At 43.5% G+C, this 23,322-nt stretch overlaps 2 protein-coding genes across 6 annotated transcripts in view; both read right to left on the bottom strand.

Moving 5' to 3' along the window:
* Positions 1-2,494: 2,494 nt before the first annotated feature.
* Positions 2,495-9,390, bottom strand: LOC105899305 (secretagogin-like). Its single transcript, XM_012826470.3, has 11 exons — positions 9,242-9,390; positions 9,066-9,136; positions 8,001-8,093; positions 6,638-6,727; positions 6,200-6,256; positions 5,410-5,487; positions 4,480-4,535; positions 3,756-3,801; positions 3,497-3,556; positions 3,048-3,116; positions 2,495-2,935 (listed from the first exon to the last, which is right to left on the bottom strand). The coding sequence occupies exons 1-11, from the start codon at positions 9,309-9,311 to the stop codon at positions 2,807-2,809; spliced, it is 819 nt and encodes a 272-aa protein (XP_012681924.2). The 5' UTR covers positions 9,312-9,390; the 3' UTR covers positions 2,495-2,806.
* A 3,732-nt stretch (positions 9,391-13,122) lies between these two features.
* The window catches only part of LOC105899267 (F-actin-uncapping protein LRRC16A), a 64,749-nt gene continuing 54,549 nt past the window's right edge, over positions 13,123-23,322 (bottom strand). For all 5 annotated transcript variants that reach the window (XM_031573600.2, XM_031573614.2, XM_031573606.2 and 2 more), the window contains 9 exons: positions 21,534-21,600; positions 21,175-21,368; positions 20,682-20,788; positions 19,504-19,978; positions 16,744-16,792; positions 16,113-16,379; positions 14,960-15,085; positions 13,983-14,138; positions 13,123-13,574 (listed from right to left, as the gene is read on the bottom strand). In XM_031573600.2, coding sequence (XP_031429460.1) covers positions 13,429-13,574; positions 13,983-14,138; positions 14,960-15,085; positions 16,113-16,379; positions 16,744-16,792; positions 19,504-19,978; positions 20,682-20,788; positions 21,175-21,368; positions 21,534-21,600 — 1,587 coding nt within the window. In that variant the 3' untranslated portion in view covers positions 13,123-13,428. The remainder of the gene's footprint in view (positions 13,575-13,982; positions 14,139-14,959; positions 15,086-16,112; positions 16,380-16,743; positions 16,793-19,503; positions 19,979-20,681; positions 20,789-21,174; positions 21,369-21,533; positions 21,601-23,322) is intronic.

Genomic DNA, 23,322 nt, shown 5'->3' on the forward strand with positions numbered 1-23,322 from the left:
ACTGACAACCTTTACAGAGAGATCATTTGTGTGGTTCATATAGATGATGTGGTAGATATTACAATAAAATATTATTCACAGTTGCAGATGTGATTCTGTAATTCTGTATTAAAGTATTATGTGTTGCGTCTGGAGTGAGACATGGTGCTTACCAACTCTCTGAAGAGAGTAAATGGTAGTTAACTCAGTAGTTAACATATTGTACCACAAGAGGGCACTAAAACTCTCAACCATCATAGCCCGCTTGTATAGTCTGACTGTAATATGCAGTGACTCCCTACATTTTCATGTGTTCACGTTATTCAGTTAGCCTGTCTGTTGCTCTAGGGTCTACTGCTGCATTTCAGTTAAGACCTCGATTGTATCGCCACTTGTAAGCTGTCACAAATACATCAACAATGCCTGTAGTGACACAATGCTGTCATGATGGCACAAATACGCTTTCAAACTGATAAAGGTGCAATGATGGTACAGGCTGAGCATATACAATAGCCTTTCTCATTTTCCATTGCACTTTCACTGTAGGAGTAACTGTGGAAGGATGTCTGACAACTTTTTAGCTACTTTTTTGGGGGAACTAAATTGAAACGCAAATATCTGAACTAGTATAGAATTATAGCTAAAAGCCCGACAGTTCAAATGACCATTGTGTTCTGGTGAAGCTAACCTATGATTTATTAGTAGAAGTAATTTAATGTCCGTACAATAAAGACCACGTAGGGGAAATGATTTAAAGAAACAGGTGAATGCTAAAGAAACAGGAGGGTTGTTAGTGTGACAGAGAAGCTGAAATAATGTTGCTTCCTTTGGTGGAAATCTTCACCTCACTTCTCCAGATATCTTATGTAAGAGACACTAATATCCCATCCCCTTACCCTGGGACCATGATGAAAGTCTTGCAAGGTGCAGTGGCATATGTGTAAGGTCCAGCATGTTTATTTAGAGCAACATACTCCTTTAGGGGAGGGGTCACCCTTTGAACCCCTCCCTGTGTTTTATCATGGTATAAAATAATAGGTAATTCTGCTTAAAGTGCTTTTTAGCTTTTCTGTGCAGACACACACTACTGCATCTCTACTGAGCTGTATGTAATGTTGTAAAATAAAGCCTTGTTTAGAAATCAGATTGGTTCCTTAGTATGAATAATTCAAGTGGCCTTAGAACTCTGAAATAGGATTTTTTTTCCCCCACAAAAGAGAATAGAGGACCTGGTGCTACCTAAAACCAAGTTTGAATTCCCTACCAAAAAAAACTATTTCAAGGACAGAAGACTACAAGCCTCAAATACCCAGGTGGCACAGATGCACTTAGTGCTACTTAATTGCATTGTGAGGCACGTTGACTATTCCCATCACATCAGTAAGTGTTTCTATGGATACGGGCCGTAGACCTGGGTTGTGACTCATAAAGCTGCTTTTTAGACCACTTGTAGTTTTCAATCTCACTCATTTACAGGGGGCCTTTGTTAATATCTCTCTCTGCAGTCATGTTTTACTCTGATGAGAAAGGACCCAGATTGCAGAGTGGATGAATTTATACTTATACATAGATACCAAAACAGGTAGACATTTTTCAAATAGATATAAAATTATTGAAATGATGAAATATTTGATGACAAATTCAGATATGGTGAATCAGCATTTTTCCCCAAATACTAAACTGCAAAACCTCTGTCAAATTCAAAACCAACGGATGAATTATAATTATAATTAAAGGGAAGCATATCAGTATCTGTATTCATTCAAATGTTCTTCTTAACTGACATTATAAATTGTTTGGAGATGATCGATGATTGTTTGGAGATCATCGAAAGAAATGAATCAATAAAAAGTACAAGAGAGAAAAAAGGAAATTCCACTGAATTTATATTGATTGATATGGAAAGACTTGACTCTTTGTATTGTTTATAACAATATATCACATCAGTTTAACCACAAACTATAAAGCGCATGTAGAGATCAGTGATGTTGGACACCCCTCTCTCACTGCACCATGCCCTCCACCTGGTTGTCACTGGAGGTGTTTACTCTGAGGCAGCTGTGCTATAGCTGCCCACGAGGCAGGCAGACAGTAAACAATCTGACAGCCCCCCCGGCAGACTGCACATTGACAGCTGCTGGCTTTTTCCACACTGGCCTTCAGCAACTGCCCTGAGAACATTCAGATATTCACAGGATTTTTTTTTTTTTTTTTTTTACGGAGTCTGCACCTGCAAATGTGGCCACTCTCACCTGCCGTTCTGCTCCCCACACCCCCAGCAGGATCCAGGTATCTGAGCGCTGCAGACCTATGTGTCACGCCGGCCTGTGAAAGCCCAGGGCTGCCAGCAGCTGCCGTGTGTCGCCGCTCTTATCTGTTAGCAGCTAATGGGCTGATATCAGCGGAATAAAGCCTGAGGCACAAATTGCTTTCATTCAGGAGTGCTGAGCAGTGTAGGTACTTGAAGCCAGTCAGCTGTCACAGAGTTACCAGCTGGACATCTATCACAACCAAAGGTTGATGGCACTTTTATTGAATTGTAGTTTTAATAAGTTTGAGGTATTTACCTATGACAATAAATTGATTGGGAAACTAACACAACATGCACAGTTCACAAAGCCCACCAAAACGGATTGCTACAACAGGAAAGAAATTGAGTAGGTCCGCATCTTTTCACACACAAAACAGCTCTTAAGTTCATTAAATACTATCATAAAATCCTTTTTTTTCTAACTTGGTCCTTTGACACATGCAAATCCTGTCAGTGCTTCTCATAGACACACAGATGGCCCCTAGCATTGGGGTAGTACTTCAGGCAGGGAGGCAGTTAGGCTTTGGGCTTGATCCCCAGACACAGGGCCAGCTCGTTCCTCTGGAGTTTCCCATCGTTGTTGACGTCACAGTGGTGCAAGAGGACGGCACGTAGTTCATCCAGCTCAGGACCACTGATACTGGGCTAGAGGGAGAACACACCGCCGTCGGCTTCATTATGTGATCAATAGTCAAACGAAAACCAGATTTTAAGAAACAGTCGCCGTGAGTATCGAACAGTCAAAGACGTGACTCACCCTGACCAGCTCCATCATGTCTTTAACGAAACCATCCACCTCCGGCCCCTCCAGGGCTCCGGTCTTGCTCTGGAACACAGAAACCATCAGCACTAACAGAATGAGTCAATTTTACAACACAACTAAGACTGATAGCACTGGGCAGAATCATGCTTGACAGGAACACACACAAAAAAAAGATTATAACAAAGCTGAAGAGCACGGAGACCAGCAGAGAAGATCAAGAAAAATAACAGATAAGAGGCTAGTGGGAAAGAGCCTAGAGAGCCTCTCTGTGGCTAGAGATAGTTGCTAGGCATCAGTCTTAATATTAGTAAACTGAATAGGAGGATTTGCTGTCTCGGTGATGGACCCCGAGAGATCCAGGAGAAATATGCGGTGTAGTTTCATTGTACTGTCCCAAGGTGGTCTCTCTCTGTAATACACAGAACACTATGGCAGATACTTACAACATCATAGTGGGAAAATATTTTTTCAAAGTCACGGTTTCGTTCCACTTGACTGCCAGCCTGTGGATGTCAGGAAAAAAATACGAAAGGTTTCTTTTTTTTCCATATTTATTTCATTCTTCATCATGGTGACACCAATGACAGCAGAAAACAAAAAATGAGAATTCACACATTTAATAAGACTTTCATTGGGTTTTACTGGCTGTATGATTTGATTACTTCTAAAGCTTTGTGACAGAAGAGAACTACAACAACTCACGTCAATCTTAAACTGCAACAGGAAGTTTTCTTGTAAAGCCAGAATCCTGTAAGAATACACAATTGTGCACATGTTAGGCACAACTGTTAAAACTGATCATCTGATAGTCCATAGATTCACCATAGGTTTACTGACACACAGGTAACTTAAAGCTGCTGTCGTTGACATAAGGAGTTCGGTTAACCTCTGCCAACATAGCTGCCTTAAGAATCGTACTTTTCGTCTCTTTTGAATGTAACTACGGCACACTAGATTACACATACAAAATAACTGGCTGGCAGGGCTCTTTGGAAGTTAACTTATGGTTAATTGTTAACAGAGACTGGAATCACAGTTGTTATTCTTTAAGAGTATTGTTTATAGTGGTTGTAAGAAGATAAAATACAAACTTAAGGATCATGTATATATGTATACACTTATGTTTATATACACTTAATCAGAGAATGAGTACAAATGTACAATCTAACACAATGTAATGAACAAGTGGAAAGTTTTTCTAGTCTTTTGGCAGCCATACAGTCCTTACAGAATGAATTATTGAGTGAGACATTGCCAGATAATGACTGCATTAGCGGTGTAATATGGATCAATAGCTTGAAAACAAATAGAACTGGCCAAGAATTAATCAAGCCCTATTTGTAGCTACTGAGAGAGTTCTCATACATCCACAGCAGTGCAGTCCTCTGTTATATGATTTAGTTATAAATACCCAGAACGTACATACCTGGCTAAATCATTTAGATCCAAACGCCCATCCTTATTTTTGTCAAAAATGTTCATCTGTAAAGACAGAAGGCTGTTTCAGAAGTTTCAGTGGCTTATAACACATGACTATTTGCATTTACACATACATTATATATAAATGGAATGACTACACACATTATATATTAGTGAACAAAGAATCTTAAAACCAGATAAGAGTGATTGATGACTAATGCTGGTCTCCACACCCCAGCTTGGATCTGTGGTAAACTGCCTCCTTCTGAAGAGAGCATCTGTTATTCTGATTCTGAAAGAATCATTTGAACTGGTCCTTTTGTCTCCCATGCAGAATTGCATTTCAGTCTTGAGAGAGACCTGTAGGGCAAGTGAATGTTCTCTGCAAAGGGCACTCAGCTGGAGAGCTTTTTCTTAACTGACAATAATTTCTGAAATAAATGGTTGCCCTTCTAGATACTTCCTGCGACGGGTTGAAAATGGATTTGACATTCATGTACATTTCTACCCTCACTTGAGACACATCAGAGCACTCCTTCGGCTGCATAAAAAACAGCTCTGGTCAATAAATACAAATTAGAGTCGACTGTAGGTTGCAAATCATTTAAATCCACTGTGCAACTGTCTATTGCAAAAGCCTGTCTCAGACTTGGGCACTGGTCTCTCAGAAGAGAGATAATCAATCTACCAGGAACCACAGATGTCTTCTCCTTTCTGTTTCTGTACTGCATCGCTTCCTGAGTATATTCAACTGTAACATTCTCACACAACAGCACAAGAACAATTTGAAACAACTATTAACATAACATGTCTGCACCAGTATTATGTTTCATATATTTTCTGTCATGGTGGCGTGTATGTTTTCATGGTTGCAACATTTCAGGAAAGAGCCACAATTAAATGAAGGGCCTTGTGTTGCTCATGAGGCTACAGTTACCATGGCATGTGTGTACTCATCCAATTTGGAGGAAGACACATCTTTTTTATGTTGCGCTAACAGGTCCTTCAGGAAACTCTGGTATGGGGAGGGGAGGAGAGAAAAAGAGTTAAGGATCACAAACAAATATACAAACATAACACTTCAGAGCAGGCACTCTACCACTTAAGCTGAAGTGTTAAGCACAGGAAAAGCCAACAGTCACACCTACTCTCAGGCCTATAACCACACTGACAAGTACATGCATCTGCAGGATGTTGCAATTTGGAAAGTTTCATCTTTAAAGATCTGAGTCTGCACTATAACGTATAACTAACACTATAACTAACTCTATATAACTAACACTAACTCTACAACTCTAACGAGAGCGCTCACGCTCATAGTAATAACTCTCCTCCATTCTGTTTATTCCTCTTTTCAGACTAGAGGTGGTTTACCACTATGTAGACAGCACAAGCAAATGCACAAAACATTCAAACAGAAAAGAACTTTCAGTTCCATATCTTGCTATATATCTTGATTGCAGATATCAAGTGAAACCTTTAGGCCAAAGATGAGGCCTCTGTCACTTCCGGTGGGGTGGGGGGAGGCAGCCTCTAAAAAGTGCTTAGTCTGTGCTAGGTTAAACTGAAAGTCAAGTCAGCTATCTAGACTAAATCTTGTGACAACATATTGCCACGTCCAGAGATTCCTAGCACACATAGAGAATAACAAGAAGTGGTAAGACCAGTCGGCGGTACCTTGTGACATATTGGTGGTTTGTGGGACGGTTGCTTCGGCATAACGTTACCTTTAACTCGATGGCATTTATGTAGCCACTGCTGTCCATGTCGTACTTCCTCCAGATCTGTGGAAAGATGAGGGTTGAGATGAAGCACTCTGCTCCAGCCTTCAAAACATGCCACCTGTCTGGTTGAACTGATCAATCCAGTACTTCTGTAGGTGTTGCCAGACTAACTATCTTAGAGTGTCTAAGCGATGGTGCAATCTTACAGAGAGCTTCATTACTCTGAGTGCCTCTGCTGCTGAGGTGCTGCTAAGTGTGTGCAGGTGATACGTGAATGCTGGCAAACATGCTGTACGGATATTAAAGGATTTCTTTTCAAATTCCACAAACATTTCGGCATCACATTCAGCTACAGAATTCTGTTGTTCTATTCTGGTGTGTTAGAATAGCTAGAATTGCATTGAAAGGCCGCCGAAGCCAACTTGCAACTTGTGAGCTCACCTTCATGAAGTCAACACTGTTGTCCAGGAGGGCTTCCCTACGGAAGATCAACAGGAAGTTCTCATCCTCTGGGAGGATCATGTTTGCCAGCTAGAACACAGCATGGACTGAGTGTTTGAGTCATGACAGAATATGTAGCACTGCAGTCCTCATAAATTGTCAGCAGGGTGCGTTCTGATGAACAGAACCGAATTAAATATAAATACAATACAGTCAACTAAACCAACAACAACACTCTTATGCAACTGAGGCAAATGTAGATATTAAGATAACATAGTCATGTACACATGCATATATGGTAATTCAACATCAGTATCAAATACATTGTGTACTATCACAACCTGTAGTTGCACATCCTACACTACTAGAACTATTTAATGCAAAAGAAAGCTTGATTTCATATCTAAAGGTTTTTACTGGACATCAATTATAATTCTCCACCTGTTAAGTGTGTCACCACAAAGAGTTGCGTTTTGTCAAACCTTCTAAATCTCCTTCTCCTTTCTTCTCTCTATCCTTTAAATCACATTTATGCCCATGACAGCAGCACCACCAGCTCAAGGTTAATGCATGTGGGCAGACATCCCTCCCTCTGCAGTGCTGGCCTGAGTATCCTCCCTGTTTTTAACGATGTTTCCTCTGCATTAGCGAAATGACTTGGACTGTGTTCAAGACTTGCATGAGCCAAATAAGCCCTACCCATGCTCCAAGCCCAAGTCATCACCGTAAACGACAGCACCATGAATAAGAGGACACTACATTTCTTGTCTTTTTTTTTGAAGGATCAATCTTTGATATATTAATGTTCTGTGACACAAACACTGTGCACCCTCTATGAAATTTCTTTACAAACTGAGCCAGCTCATGGAAGAAGCGCATTTGTTATGTTGTTTAGGCAGAAATGAAATCAGAGAAAGTATTGCTGCATTAAAGGCGTCGAAATCAACCGGCTAACTGTCTTTAATTGTTTTCACTGAAAGTACTGAGTGATTCAAGAGTGTAATGTACTTCAATCAGCGTGGATTCGGTCGGTTTACAGATCGAATGATCGATCAATAACCAATTTGTTTGCAAGTTTCTTGAGGTATGCTAGATTAGATGAAGGTTGAGTTGTATATTTGATGTCAATTTTAGAGTGGTGACCGTGTCTCTTTTAGTAACTCTTTGCTTATCACTTCTGTGAACCAACCTACTCCGGAAGTGACAGTTGAGGTATCAAAGTTGTGTCATAGATAAGGTGAGACTCTCAGTGCTGTGCAACAGCCCATACAGAAAAATACAAGCTGCAGGTGGACACTCAGGGGCCACTGGGGGGCCAATCGGGGGACAGTGAAGTGGTGAGGGGTCAAGACAGCTGAACTACCTCTTGAATTTGAAGGCGCCCGTCGGCTGTGGCATCATAGGCGGACATGAAGCGCTGCTTCAGCTGCTGGACTCTCTCCTCTGTTATCTGATCCTGATGGGAGGCATGGCTTTAACGGGGTTACCATGACAGTGTGCACGGCTGTACAGTGTGTCTTAATGTTATGTCACTGCATATTGTCCCTTTTATTGTGGATGCAATGAACACAGATAAAACCAAGTCATAGACTTTCAAAATAAAGATTTCAGTGAAACTTTGGGTTTACTAAGGTTAGTCACGGTTGTTTGAGTCCTGAATCCTGAAACATCCTCTTTTTAAGCTTATAAGAGCTCACTGAGAACTCATAACACATAAGGAAAAAACAATGAAATCAAACCACAGTTTCCTTATTATCAACATACACAATCACTTCCTCATTCTCTTCCTGTTGAACAAAAATAATGCTGCAGAATGAACGCTACAGAAATATACTGTAGGTGCAACAAAAGCTGAAAGAGAAACAATATATGATATGTAGGCATGTCTGTTAACATAGAGGCTCACTAGATGTAATACACTGTATCTGTCAAAGATAGAATGAATAATATATAAGGGCTGAAATGTATCAAATCTAAAAAATATTACCAGGAAAAACAACCCATTATCCTATGCATCACAAAACCGCCTCTAAGTGGCTGCCCACATCCATTATACACTGCTGGTGATTTGTACTGATTGCCTATGATGCCAATAATGAGTCTATTCTCATGCAGCTAGGGTTTGATCTCTGACCACTCTCTCTGATATTAGCCAGAACCGCATAATTGCATTTTCAATAATATTATGCTCCATGTGGCCCATTGAAGCGAGAGTAAATTGATCTTAAAACATTTTCTGAGTTAGCCTGTATTTGTCACTCTGACCAACAAAACAAAAATGCTGTTTGTATAATCTTAAAAACGTTGAATCTCACACATGATTGAATAAGGTCATTTTCATTTTACAAACATCTGGTGATTTATGCATATCAATTAGAACTCATAAAACATACAATTGCACAGAGACAAATAAGTGCGGTGCACGCACCTGGGGTCTCAGTTTTGTCATCATATGTCGGAAAAAATCGTCGAGTTCCTTCCCCTCGATGTAGCCATTGTCTAGAAAAAAAGAACTGTTATACTACCTCTTTTAAATGTTACCTGACTTTTGTGGTCTACGTAAAGTCTATATCAATACCTCTACCAAAATAGTAAAGTTCTCACCATCAGAATCAAAATGTTGCCAAATTTGCAGAAAACCTGCTGCGTCCAAATTGTCAAACCCGCTTTCCATTGCGAAGATCGGACCTCGAAAGCCAGACAGTTGATTGTAAAGAAGAGGCGAGTCTTTGCGCTGATGCGCTCCTCTGAGACACTGGAAGAAAGTGATTGCACTCAGCTTCGGCAGCCCAACTTGTGGTCAGATATGTAGTACTAATACATTCTACTTCCGGGACCCACACAAGTCTCTCAAATCACATACCTATTATCAGACTTAGGCATGATATGAGGGCACATTTATCAGATTGTTTAGAATTACTACTTTTGTCCTCCCAACACTTCGCCGGACTTACTGTAGTTTAATTTTTGTCCCTCGGTTACAAGCATGGGATTAAAGCGTCTGCCAAATGTATAAATGTAGCCTAGATGTACATATGATATTTCCTGACACGGTTTTACCCACAAAAGCAAGACAAATTCAAATAGGGGCTTTGATGGAATAAAAGTGATACAATTGCTGTTGAGAACATGAGAACACATGGGAAACTATGCTCTTTAGCACCACCTCATGTCTAGTTAGCCCCGGCACATACGCTATTCATTGTCCTCAACGTTTAACCTCACCACACCCATCTTCAACCATATACATTTTTAAATAGTCTTAATAGTTCAGTTAATGACTAAAACTAAAGCTCCTACCATTATTTCTAACCCTAGATTTTCAGCTACTCGTATGTAGCTGTAGAGTATATAAAATGTAGCAATTTGCCAACATCAGAAGTTCCACGGGGTTCCCTTTTGTGTTATCAATGAGTTTCCCCAAAAGCCGCCTGTCAGATCAACCCCCTCGTCTGTCAGTGCGCTGGTGGCTGAGCTAGATGGATGACAAGGCAGGAGGAGAAATAGGTCAGCAACTGATAGGGAGACCTGATTTTGTTTCATAATATAAATTCTGATATTCTGCTTAAAACAACAAAGTTTTTTCTTAATACTATTTAACGTTAAGGCAAGGTAGAGCGACAGGCTCCCTCAAATCTTGGCAAGCTAGCTAACTTTTATATTATGGTGCAAGCTCAAGTTCAACTGTCAAGCTTGCTAGCGTGGTTTAATCACAATATCAGTGTAACTCAAATTCCACCATGGCTAGAAAATACAAGGTAGTACACAGGCTTGGGCAGTAACGGAATACATGGAACGGCGTTATGTAATTAGGATACAAAAAAAAGGTATAGTTACAAAAAAAGACGTAATTAGATTACAGATACTTTTAGCAAAAATTGGGATTATTAACAGGATTACGAATAGATTTTAAAATGCAGAACATTTTACTATCATCCACATTTTACAACACTTTACAACACGTCACGAGAAGACAACAGAGAAAACTACGAGTTCAAAAAATGCTTTCCCTGGCTGGAAATATCGACACTTTTTTGTCCTCGAAGCTGAAAGTGGGAAGAACTTAACAGTGCAGTGAACCTTATGGCTCCCCGCGGTGGAAATACTGTCGTTGTCCAAGGACTCCTCGTCAAATTTCATGAGGCATTTACAGGTAAGACCAACACTGCTAAGTCTACACAGACATCGAGTTAGCTAAGGTTAAAGTTGGTTAGCTAAACTGTTAGTATTACAAACAAACAGGGCTGACTGCTGTCAGTTTTTTATTGCACAAACGACTCACTGCAACACACACGTGTTATATATATATATATATATATATATATGTAGGCGACACAGGACACAGACACACGCAGGCCTGAGGTCGCCGTGAATTCAACTTCTGCCTTTAACCCATCCCGGATCGTCCCTCCTCCAGGATCCTCCAGGAGCAGTGGGCAGCTTCTCAGCGCCCGGGGACCAATTGAACCGTCCGTCTCGGTCAGGAGTGTTCTGTTCTTTTTGTTTCTGTTCTTTACTTGCCTACAAACGTAATGAAAAAGGAGCACTGTGATAACTGGAATTATCGTGTTTAAATAAAACACAAACCCCTGACCGAAATATGTTCGTGGCAGTTTAATTGAAGTTTCAGCGTGATCTTTGACAGTTCAGAAAGTGGACACTTGATTCATTAAAAATACTGTGGATGTTCTAAATCTGTGCTGATTTAATGTTTTATTAGCCTATGCTTTGTAAACTGTGGTGTTGTGCACTTTCAATGTAGGTCTGTAGGCTTAATTTGCATAATGACAAGCGGATTTGTCTTTAAAAAAAACTGAGCAGAGGGCAGGTTTAATTCTTAAAACTTGGTTTCCTCATTTTCTTTTCTAAGGTAACATTGTGCTGTTGACTTACAGAATACGCACAAGTGAAATATCTTTGTCTTCAAGGTTGGACCAATGTTTTTCAGCATTTATATCCATCACAGACATCAAATTGGAGAAAACCACCAATATACAGTGGATAAGGCTAATGATGTCTCTTTTCTGTTGTCTTCATTTGCACATTTGGCATTGAGGAAATCCAAAAGTAACGGAAAATAATCAAGTTACATTACTTTAATATCGTGATACTTGGATTAGGTTACTGAATACAATTTTTAACAGGTAATCAGTAATTGTATCGGAATACATTTTTAAAGGAATCCTCCCAACCCTGGTAGTACATCACATCATTGTTGCTGATGCGCACACGCATGTCAGACCATGACGACCCTGTCTGAAACCACAGATAACGGACACCGGGTCAATGGTTTTGCTATGTAAAAGAGTTTTAATCGGTATAAATATACACAAATAATTGTCCACTATCTAGAATGCATTATGGATGGAAGGTGGCATATCAGAACCAGCAGGACAAAAGGGACGAACACAACGTGGTTACTTTAATAAGTAACATTCATTCAAGTTATTTTAGTAACTGACTTCAGATTCATCACACATGTTTATTTCCCTAGCCCATGAAGAAAACAATGTTTATTGTGCTTAGAGCGCAATAACAAAACTAAAATGAATTGCTTTGTATAGTATTAACACAATGTACATTGAAAGGAGGAAGAGCCCATTGCAATGTGTAAAAATGGAATCACCAACAACCAGTTTGTATAACAACAAATTATAAACTGCCTTGATGACAGTGTGCTTAGTACCATATTAATAGAGGACTTTGCTTACGCACACATGTGTGCATATATATTACATTATTATTTTTTTTTGCCAAAGTATTGTACATTTCACATACATATACACACACCCAGACGCACATATATACACATAAACCTTACATGCATGTCACAAACTGTAAGTGGCAAACGTAGAATGGGCTGTTAAGAGGACATATGGGAGTACCTCCAGGAAATAAAACATGGTTCCTTCTTTCATGAGACACAACAGAAATCTGCCAGCTGCTTCAGTTCCACGCACAGGCTAGATCAAGAACATGCAGACTAACTCTGCAGCGCAATAGATGCTGCAGAGACTGTGGACTTGGGGCTGTGTGTGCAAGCGCCAGTGTGTGCAAGTGGGCGATCGAGAGACACAGACAGAGCAAATATATAAAAATAAAGGCCCGAGGCAAAGAGTAGGTGTGGATGAGAAGTGGCCTGTAGTCATGTTTTGTATCTGTCCAGCCTTAAATCTTAAAATCACAGTACTGACTAAGTCAGGACAGAGGGCTCTTCACTGATACCATGTCAGTGCCTGGAGGCACCAGACCGGATAGAGCTCTAGCTACAGCACACTCTACAGCAGGCCCTAGAGTGGCACTGGGGAGACCATGACCTTGTTTTTGACACAGTGGTTAAACACCCTGTTCCTTTGATCACAGTGCTTGGAGCCCTTTTGCCATATTACAGGGCTGAGGTGATAAGTTTGCAGTAGGTCTACTGCAGCCACTTGACACAACACTGCAATGGCAGATAAGCCCAGTCAAGTAGGGGGGGGGGGGGGGGGGGGGACTACAATGTGCAGGTTTTAAGGATGACCTCCTCTTCAGTGGGGGGGTCTGGAAAGAAACAAACTTCTGGAAGAACTCACCAAAACAATCAAATCTCCCTAACAATAGTTCAAAGGTTAAACCGATTCTAGTTTGGTTCTCCAAAAGAGAGATGCCTGACGTAAGGGGGGACCTGAGGGGTGCGCTACAGTAGAGGTGGAAGGCAGCTTCTCTAACAGTCTCATAGCATTTCCTGATGGCTCTTGTGGAGAAGGAAGCAAGTGGACACAGTGGGGCCATTACGTCTCTGCGCACCCTTCTCAGATAAATACAAAGTCTTTGTTGCCGCCGACCTCCTCCTTGCTCTTGTCCCGGTCCTTGGGCTTGGTGCCGTTCTCTCTCGCTGCGAGTCGGCCGGGGCCTAGGCTGGAGCTCTGGGGGGAGTCGGATGTGGATCCCTGCTTTACTGTAAGCACAATGGGAGACATAAAACATGTTACAAAGAGTTTCACCAGCAGGGGGCAGCACTGAGGTGAGGCCTTTGGCCTTGTTGCTTAGTTCTACATCATTAGGCATTAAGCTTCTCGTCATGGATCTGGCTGCGGGACATAATAATGAAACGCATGCAACATCCAGAATGACTTTTGTATGAAACTACATAAACATGTATCTTAAACTTGAATTTAAGTTTAACATACACGAAGCAGACAAGAGGCGTTACAGTAAAAAGCATAGAAAGATGACAGAATCTAAGTGCACTTGGAAGAAAATGAGACGTGGTACTGGACACACAGAAATGCAGAGAGAGTGGGTGCGATGGTATGGGTGGTGTGGTGTGGTGTGGTGTGGTGGTGGGGGTTGAGTGAGGTCTAACCGGGCCATGTAAGGGAAGTCCGGCCCGCCTGCGGCTGGGTCTCCTCCTCAGCAGTGGCGCTGGAGGTGCGGCGCAGGGGTCGGACCCTGGGGGCTGTCACCAGTCGCTCGAGGTCCTGGCCTAGGTCGGGCACACTAGCCTCTGCTGGAAGCTCCGCTGAGAAAAGGGGAGCAGGCTGCCATTTAGCCTAAATTCTCTAACCAGCTCTGACCTCTCAACAGATTGTCTTTCCTTCTTTGAGTGAGGGCTTCTGGGACACTCTTACCCTGGTTCCCCAAATGAATAACCTAGCCTCCAGAAAATAATTAGACAGAGCAGTCTTATATGGTCTATAAGGTCTATCCCGACAATAAAATAATCACTTTATCTTTCCCTGGTTATCTGGCCTGTTAATAATTAATAACTGTTTGACACTAAGTAAACTCTACCCACCTCCACGGCTCTGCTTTCAAAAACACAACGACAACTTTGGCCAACTGTGAATGAAACTGCACACTGAACTGAACCACTACTTTCTAAATCTTTTATACTTGCAGAATGTTAATGTATTGAGAAAGCGGCTACTACTGAGAACTCTGTATAAATCCAGTGGTACTGACTAGAGACAGATAAACGACCAAACAAAAAGCTAATTCTTGGCAGCTAGATGACTAAACCAAGGGTATTAGGAGCTTGACACACTGCCCATACATGAAATGAAAAGTGAAGATGAAAAAAAAAACATTTTGGATTGATGACAACAGACCTTGAAGGGAAAAGACAAAACACATGGACAACACCATGCACTGAAAGACGTCAACATGCATTACAAACCAATCTTCGAAAAGGCGCCCAAGACAACATAAATTACTTGTTAATAATCTTCTATTCACATTTGAGAGTCCCCTCTTCAGTGAGGGCCTCATGTACAGTCTCCCTTAATAAGGAACCTCCCTTTCAAGAAGCAGCATCTCCTGAGAGACACCCCGAGTACCTACCCTCCTGAGGGGTGCGTCTGCTCCCCAGCGTGGGTCCCTCCTTCAATGAGGGCACTCTCTTCAGGCTGTGTGGCAGACCTGGTCCTTTAGGGGGCGTACTAGCTCCAGGAGAGTCAGGGGCTTCGTCTGATGGGGCAGAAGGACATGGTGAGACAGACAGACAGACAGACAGACAGACAGAGGCAGAGGAGTGTGGTGCACTGGAATAGTGCAAACGGATCTCAGGACGTGAGACACATGAAATCGGACTCATCCACATAAACAAACGTCACCAGAGGTTATGATCATAGGGGCTGTGGTGCCCTGTCCTAATGGTAGACATAACATTCTGAACTGGTTTAACTTGGCTGGCATGTGTAGATGGCAACACACATATTGCTGAAATCGCAGAAAACATTTCACTCACGCTCATTCATTTGTCGTTTTATTGTACAATTGTTTTTCTGACATATCTCTGTGGTATTAATTTGTCTTTGTATGCACTATGTGCAGAGAATGACTGTTATAGTGTTTATACCATGTTTGTTCAGCAAACAATGTTGAAAGAGTTCTTGCCACCATTGCACCTTTCCTGTGTTCTTAGGAAGTGCGCTCCCGTCCTGGAACGGCTATATGGTTTGGGCCCGTTTGTGTGGACATTATAAGTAAGTAATTAAGGTGTTTAGCTCATATTTCCTCCTGACGTGCGATATCACCCTGGTGTTGTGGGACTGTAATGAGATGTGCCTATCAGGGTTGGGTTCAGCTACTTGGTAAAAGGGTTAGCGTGGAAGTTGTTGAGAAGCTTTTTTTTTGGTGGGAAGGGGGCTTCTCCAGCATCCATATTCAGCTGTTTTGTAAATATTCTCTTTTTGTTTATTTTTTTTCTCCTTTTTGCACATGGATACTCGAAACCCCCTGGTGGTGGGTGAATACATTGCAACTTTTGTCCTATCCTAAAGACCCCCCCCCCCTCCCCTCCCTCCCGACACTTTACCCTTTGACAAAGGCTTTCTACTTCCCTCCCACAGGCCTAGAGGAAAACCCCACAGGCAGCGTAAAATGGGACGTGAAGCTGGTGGTTCAGGCTTTTTGATTGCTGTCTAAATTCCATTCACCTCACTGGCAAGATGAATCCAGCTGTGAATCACAGACTTAGTTAGAGGTTCCTTACCAGTGCTCTTGCAGCTGGGCCGTGGCTTCTGAGGGATGGAAGGCCGGGCAGCCAGGGTCGGTTTGCTCCCCTGAGGCGGGGGCTTCGGACTGGGGGGCGTCTGAGCGGCACACGGGGCTTTGGGTTTCAATGCCGGGTCGGGCCTCTCCGGCTTCTCAGGCTTGTCAGATTTAGACTCCGTCACTGCGGGCTTCTCAGAACCAACTGCCCCTTCCCCCTTCAGTCCAGCAGGATGTTTATTTTCTGCGCTGGCAGGCTGGCCCTTAACTGATTACACAGAGACAGAGAGTGGGAGTCCACATCACAACCTCTGAATGCAACAGGAATATGACTACTTACAATACAATATGAACACTGAGAAGTACTGAGAAAGTTTTTTGAACAAACTCTTGATTACTATAGGTTACCATAGCCTGCCATACATATATTGGATCACATGGCGAAGTGTGTGGTGTACGCAAACAAGAAAAGACACTAAAGCACAGCTGCAGAGTAGTCACTGAATGTAACGAGTTCCTGTGCATGTATGGACGACATTTTTTAATTTTTCAAAATGAGGCAATGACAACTATTATTCATAGAGTCCTATTTAAGTGTTCTGACTGTAAGGGAATGGGACGTCAGCACTCACCTGACCCAGGAGTCTCGGGTCTGTCCAGACTTGACCCGGAGTCTGGTATCTGTAAAAACAGCAAACCTTATCATTAAACAACAGTCCACACCATCAGACAAGTCACAGCTATTACACAGTTTTCATATCCACTCCATCACATAAAAAGCTTCCCCACCTCCACACAATCACTACCATAACACAGGCACAATTACCACAAAGGCTACTGTCCCAAAACAAAACTTCACATCACACATCAAACTTCCACATCCAAAAAAAAATGAGAACTTAAGAGCTCTTATAACTGCCTGAAACAAACAGTAAGACAGAGTGTTTCTTCTGGACCACAGCGGTACACCTTCTCCACCCACCAGCTCGTGTTATAGCGGCGCATGGAGAAACAAATAGCTCAATCAACATCCCTGCTGGCTCCGCAGGCACCCCACGGGCACCCTGACTCGGTCTCTCCCGTCAGGAGCCCCGAGCCAAAAGCATTCCAACAGGCGCCAAGCCTGAGGCGGTACCACCTAGACACAGCTTGGGTTTAACCGACGGCACCGCTGACCACACCTCACCCTGACAGATTTCTCAGCTGTGGTACTGGCATGTCAGCTCAACTCCGAGCCAAAAATATCAGTCAGAAGCGCCACTACACCTCAAGAAGAATTATGTGCACAGCTTAGAAGGTTGGAAAAAAAACAGTCCGTTCTTGCTTTCAAAGGCAAAAAGACCAGAGAGACACTCGTGGGGGGAAAGGGTTTCAACAGCAACATTACAAGCCTCATTCACTTCTGCAGGGTCAATGTGAGCTGCAATGGCCCGTGCTAATGCTAACAGGCTAACGTGGCGGAACGGCTACACCGCCCATCTGTTAGGTCCCCCCAGCTCTCCCACGACAGGCATGCAGACAGGAAGCGGAGGAAGAGAGAACATTTCATTTCATTTTACAGGACTCAGAGCCATCACCCCGCTGCCATTTTACGGTGTCTTGAGCATAAGACCGTGGGGGTGTCTTCATAGCCCCGAACTGAATGTCCTGTTCAGGAATGAGTAGTTGTGGCTTTAAAATTATTCTAACTGCCATAAATAAATCTAAACTGATACCAAAATATAAACTCCTCTCTCTTCTACACACTTCAACAAAGTATTTCTGCATATGGGTGTCTGACAGTCACTAAATTAAACGTAGTTATGCTGCCTTACTCAACCTCTGGTCTGTAGTATTATTTAGCCAAAAACACAAAGGCAAAGCATGTGCTTGAGAGATTATCAGGTTTGATATGGCAACAAAGCTAAACCTAACCTCACTATGTCATTTGGATAGTTACAAGCTACTCTGGCTTGGTCTGTGATTGTATGTGATAGAATCACTCGGCCATTGACAGGAGAACAGGATACCCATCTCTGTCATGGCCCAAGTTTCTATCCATCCCCGGTAGATGGCGCTCTGCTGACCGAGTTAGGGTCTGTTGACACCAGTGACAATCTGGCCAACAGATGGCAGGCAGAGCTTTCTGCAGTGAGGCCAGGTCAGAGCAAACATAACTCCTGCAAACACCATAAACCTCTTACTTTCTCTCCCTCTCTCTCACACACACAGACACACAGACACACAGACACACAGACACTCTCGGCCTATCATTTATGTGTGACAGGTAGCTCTATGTTATCTCTGGTGTGATGTCTTAACGTCACTCTGTAGTGCTAGTCTAATAGTCTGATACAACACCCCACTGAGACCACAACAAACACATCCAAGCCCTCCAAATTCCACCGTCTGATCCCACTCACAGGCTTTGGCTGCAAATAGCCCCCCCCCCACACACACACATCCATTCCGTCAGCTCTACTGCAACCTGAAAGGCATTCAGTCCATCTGGTATTGGTCATTCACATCCAGATCAATTGCATTTCATGGTGGAAGACATAACATAGTAGTAACTTGTTCAGTGAAAAGACCAAGAGAGAAAGCACATTCCCTGCTAGATCGTCATCCCTTCCCACGCAGATGCATAGGAGTACAATGTATACATGCTGTTGATGAAGGTCAGTAAGGAGGACAGCAGCGTGTAGATGCAGTGAACAAAGTCCTCCTCTAGTCCTTAAAGCAGCAGGAAGCAGTTTTGGTCAAATACTAGAAATCTAACCTTGTTACCATCTTCAAATTAATCTTCAGTCTTAGGCCACAAAAAGTGGCAAATTGGAGAATACTGTCTGCTTAACACCGGGTACTTCAGTGAGCCTGCAGCTGGACTGCAAACAAACACTTGGTCACTAGGGGGAACCACCACCTAACTGATGAATTTGAAGACAAAACTCAAACCCCATTTCTATTGAGATTTAAGCAGCATCAACACACATTACAATTCAGTGATCAAACTGAAGTGTCACACAACAATGTCAATATAATTATAAGCATAAAAATCAATGTTAAATTATTTAGAAATTAAAATATCAAAAATCTTGAATTTGCCCTCAAATTAAGTAGAAAAGCAGCGCACAATTTTTGTCTTCCTACTTTTACTGGGAAGTCCTGCTTCATTTGGAGGTGAACATATGGTTGATTCTTCAGCTCTCTCTGTCACTCTCTCACTCACAAACCAAACCCACTAACACACTGACTCACTTGCACTCATGACTAAAACAGGATGACTAAGTGATAGCAGTCCATCTGGCGCAGGCCCAGAGCACACGCATAGACGCGCGCGCACACACACACACAGACACACGCACCCGCACCCGCACCCGCACACACACAGACACACAGACACACACAAACACCTTATGTGAGCCGAATGCCCTCTTCTCCTGCTTGGCCTTCATCTCAGCCAGTAGGTTACAGCCCATGACCTGCACCCCGTAGCGCCTGCCGCTCTGGGGGCTGCCCTCGGCCGAGTCCAGAGAGTCTATGGAGTCGGGCGTCCTCAGCTCCTCCGAGCGGTCCGAACTGCTGCTGCGCTCTGTCGCCGCTGATGCCGGGGGCCGGGCCCTGGCCTCTGGGACTGGGCTCCTCACTTTGGGTGAGGAGGGCTCCTCCAGGACCACGGGGGTTGATGCTGGTGCAGAGGCTGGTGTGGAGCAGGAGGCAGAGGCAGAGGCGGTGGGGGCAGGAGCTGGGGCTGGGGCTTGGGCTGGGGCTGGGGCCGGGGCATGGCTCTTGTCCGATCTGGAGGAGCGGGACTTGATGAGGTTCAGGAAGCCTCCTTTCTTCTTCTTCTCACCATCCTGTGAGTCGGAGCTCCTGAGGAAAGGCCGTCTGAGATAGAAGAGTCAGAGGATAACCAGAGGATAACCAGAGTGAAATACTCAGCTCAGAGCAAATATGCACACACATGCAAAACCCTGCTCATTTGGACAAGTCAAAGTTAAAATCTTCTGAGGGACGTGATCAGGCACATAACAAAAACCAAGCATGAGGTAGACCATGCCAAAATATATACGTATAAACCAAAATAGTTTTGCTTCACAGACTCCAAGCCTGTACTTTTTTCAGAACATTTTGGAATGATCCTCTGTTCTCAACATTCAAAGCACCAAGCCTGACTTGCCTAAGGTAAGCGGTTTGATGACCAGTATTGAAAGTGGGAAGGCATGCTGGGTGAGCGAGAGAGAAAGACAGCCGGACAGAATTGTCTCTGAATAATGTATATTTTGAATTTATCAAAACTGTGTCGTTAGTGGCTTAAACAAGTTCAATGTCACAGCATGTTGGAGTGATTAAATGGTCTAACACAGTTTATATTAAATCAATTGAGCGTGCACGGCTTGTAATTCCACTTCTCGGGCATAGTGCCATATGGGTAAACCCAGTCTCTGCCATATGCTGCAAACAGATGAAAAACTAAATTACATAATTGACATAATTATAAAAAACTATGTTCACTAACCACACAGAGATGAAGGTGGGACAGATATTGTGAAATTAGACTTGAAATGGAAATGGCAGCCAAACAACTCACTTGTCCATTTTGCTGACTTTCCGGGAGAAGAACTCGTCCACTCCCTCGTCCACTCTTCCCATGAGGCCGTTCTGCTCTCCCTCCTGTGGGGGAGCAGGGCTGATTTGCTGTAAAAGCAAAAACAGAAGCGTCCTCAGCATGACCTCACAGGCCTTATATTAACAAGCAGACACTAAAAACGGCATCATGAACACAAATCGGGCAGATTAACAAAAACAGCTCATCAAGATGTGGGGGGGGGGGAGCCCTGAATTATCCACAGTAAACATTCACGTATGCGTGTTGTGTTTGTTCATATCATTGCCCAAATACACATGAATCAATTAGACTTCGAGCCGTGTTGGCTCACATATACAAACAGGACCCAAAGTGGGGCTGAACCAAACATGAAGGCTTGAGTGAATCTGGGCCACTGCTCATTAGACTAATTGAGCGTGACACAAATTCAGTGAAGTCAGCGGTTAGAGGGCAGCACCTCTGGCATGACACCTACTGGGACCTTGCTGGAGTTGGTCTTCTTGTTCCTCTTGGGCCTGAGCTTGGTGAAGTGCTGGAGCTTCTTGCACTCCTCTGAGGGCAGCTCGCCCATGGCTCCCGACGCCTTCTTCTCCAGCTTACTGGAAGCCGCCTGGTCGTCCAGATGGACGGGCACGGCCTCCAGAGCCTTGTCCAGGTCAAACTCCATCTCTGGATTGTAAATAGGGATGGACAGGGAGAACGGTGAGAGTTTAAAAACAGTGCATTTGTCAGCATCCCATGAAGACAAACTGCACTAGAAATGGGCAAGGATTTGTATCTCTGACCCAGTGACTACATACTTTCATATTAGATGCACATGAATTTGTCACTTACCAAAGGCACGAGAGACTGGCCGCAGCATTCGGCTGTGAATGCTCTTCCTCTTGGACTTTGGGGTCATCTGTGAAGGAGGAGCAAAGATTAGCCGAGGATTGGCCTTTTACTGATGATCATTCAATCGTTTTCTTTTTCTTCGATGATTTGAAAAACGGATGAAAGCCCAAACTCCGGCTATGCTCCGGCGTGTTCAAAGCGCCATCCGTTCGAAATGGAAATAAAACACAATAGCTGGTCTATGCATAATGGACATAATGAATATTCAGAAGTGAAACTGGAGTCTGACAAGCCTCATTTCTGTCATTAATGTGGTTCGAACCTTTCGGTTTCTTTAGAGAAATATATTGTCACACTCCTGCATCCCTTCCCTCAAACCAGTAATAATGAGAGTACTCATGAATGTCTTAAAAAGGTCAATTCTCTGGACAGTTTGTTTTCCATTCAGTGCAGAGAGAGAGAGAGAGAGAGACAGAGAAAGACAGAGAGAGAGAGAGAGAGAGAGAGAGAGAGAGAGAGAGAGAGAGAGAGAGAGAGAGAGAACATTCTCTGCTCTACAGGAGCAGGCCCATTATCCTTGTCTATCACTGTCCTTCTCGGCACATAGCCCTTTATCAGCCGAGCGGAGCTTCACCCAGCAGTGGAGCTGCTGTCAAGTGGTCGAGGGATTGAGCGGAGCCTCTTTTGTGTGTAAGTGTGTGGGTGCGCACTCCAAGAGCTCCCCATTAGTGACACATCAAACAAGCCTTCGCACTTCAGCATGCCTCCGTACTTAGAGACAACACAAGTCACATCTCTACCTGCTGCTCTCTGACTGTGTGGCTGGTGGGACTCAGTGTGTCACTCCAGCCCTGTTTATACTCAAGGAGTCAAGAGACAGATCATGTTATGAACTCCTGTCAAGCAAATGTCAGCTACCGGTCTCTGCAGTTGACTCTGGATCTCATTAAAATACATTTCTACATTAAAAATAAAAAAATATGCTGGATAAGGAGAGGGAACAGCTCTAGAGGACAAGCAGGAATTCAGACTGATGAAAAGGGCTACAATTACAAGCAGTGTTACATACAACAGGAAACTTGGATCAGCATAGGGTTGGCTTAGATAACATACGGTTAAGCATTGCATCCATTCTCAGGTAGGTTAGTGTGGACACTGAATTTGGCACATAGTTGGATGTCATGAGCAGGTGACAGGTGAAATGCGTGTCTTTGAAATGAAAGGGAGAGGCAGAACACAGGCAGAACAAACGCATCTTGAGCACGCATCACAAAGCAGTTTCGTCAGGGGAGGCATTTTGGCCGCAAGTAGCTGTGAGATGGCCAAAGACCATCTCACATTTGGGTCCCCCCCCCCCTCTCTCATCCATCACGGGGGGAGATAAAAACACAGGCAGCCCATCAGAAGATGAGCTCTTATGAAATCCCTTTAGAGAGGCGGCACAAGGCCAGAATTCCCATCTGTTTGTAGGGGAGAGTGGGTGTGAGAGACGGAAAGAGAGAGAGACAGACACAGAGAAAAAGAGAAAGAGGGAGAGAGAGAGAGAGACTGTGTCTTAAGCACTCGATATCTGGGTGGCTGCTTGTCTCTGTCTCAGCAGTGTCCTTGAGTGTGCTGGGCCTGTGACAGGCAGGGCCACCCCTCAGGAGTGCAAGGCTGGGCTGGTGGGTGGACTGGAGGGGACACAGGGAGATCAGAGATCAGGACAGGGTCTGGTGGGTCTGGACAGCTGTAGTCTCTGTGATAATGACTGTGGCAGGGTGATGCTGACTTGCAGAGGTGCAGAGGA

This window comes from Clupea harengus, chromosome 1 (assembly GCF_900700415.2).
Source record: "Clupea harengus chromosome 1, Ch_v2.0.2, whole genome shotgun sequence".
NCBI classification, from domain to species: domain Eukaryota; kingdom Metazoa; phylum Chordata; class Actinopteri; order Clupeiformes; family Clupeidae; genus Clupea; species Clupea harengus.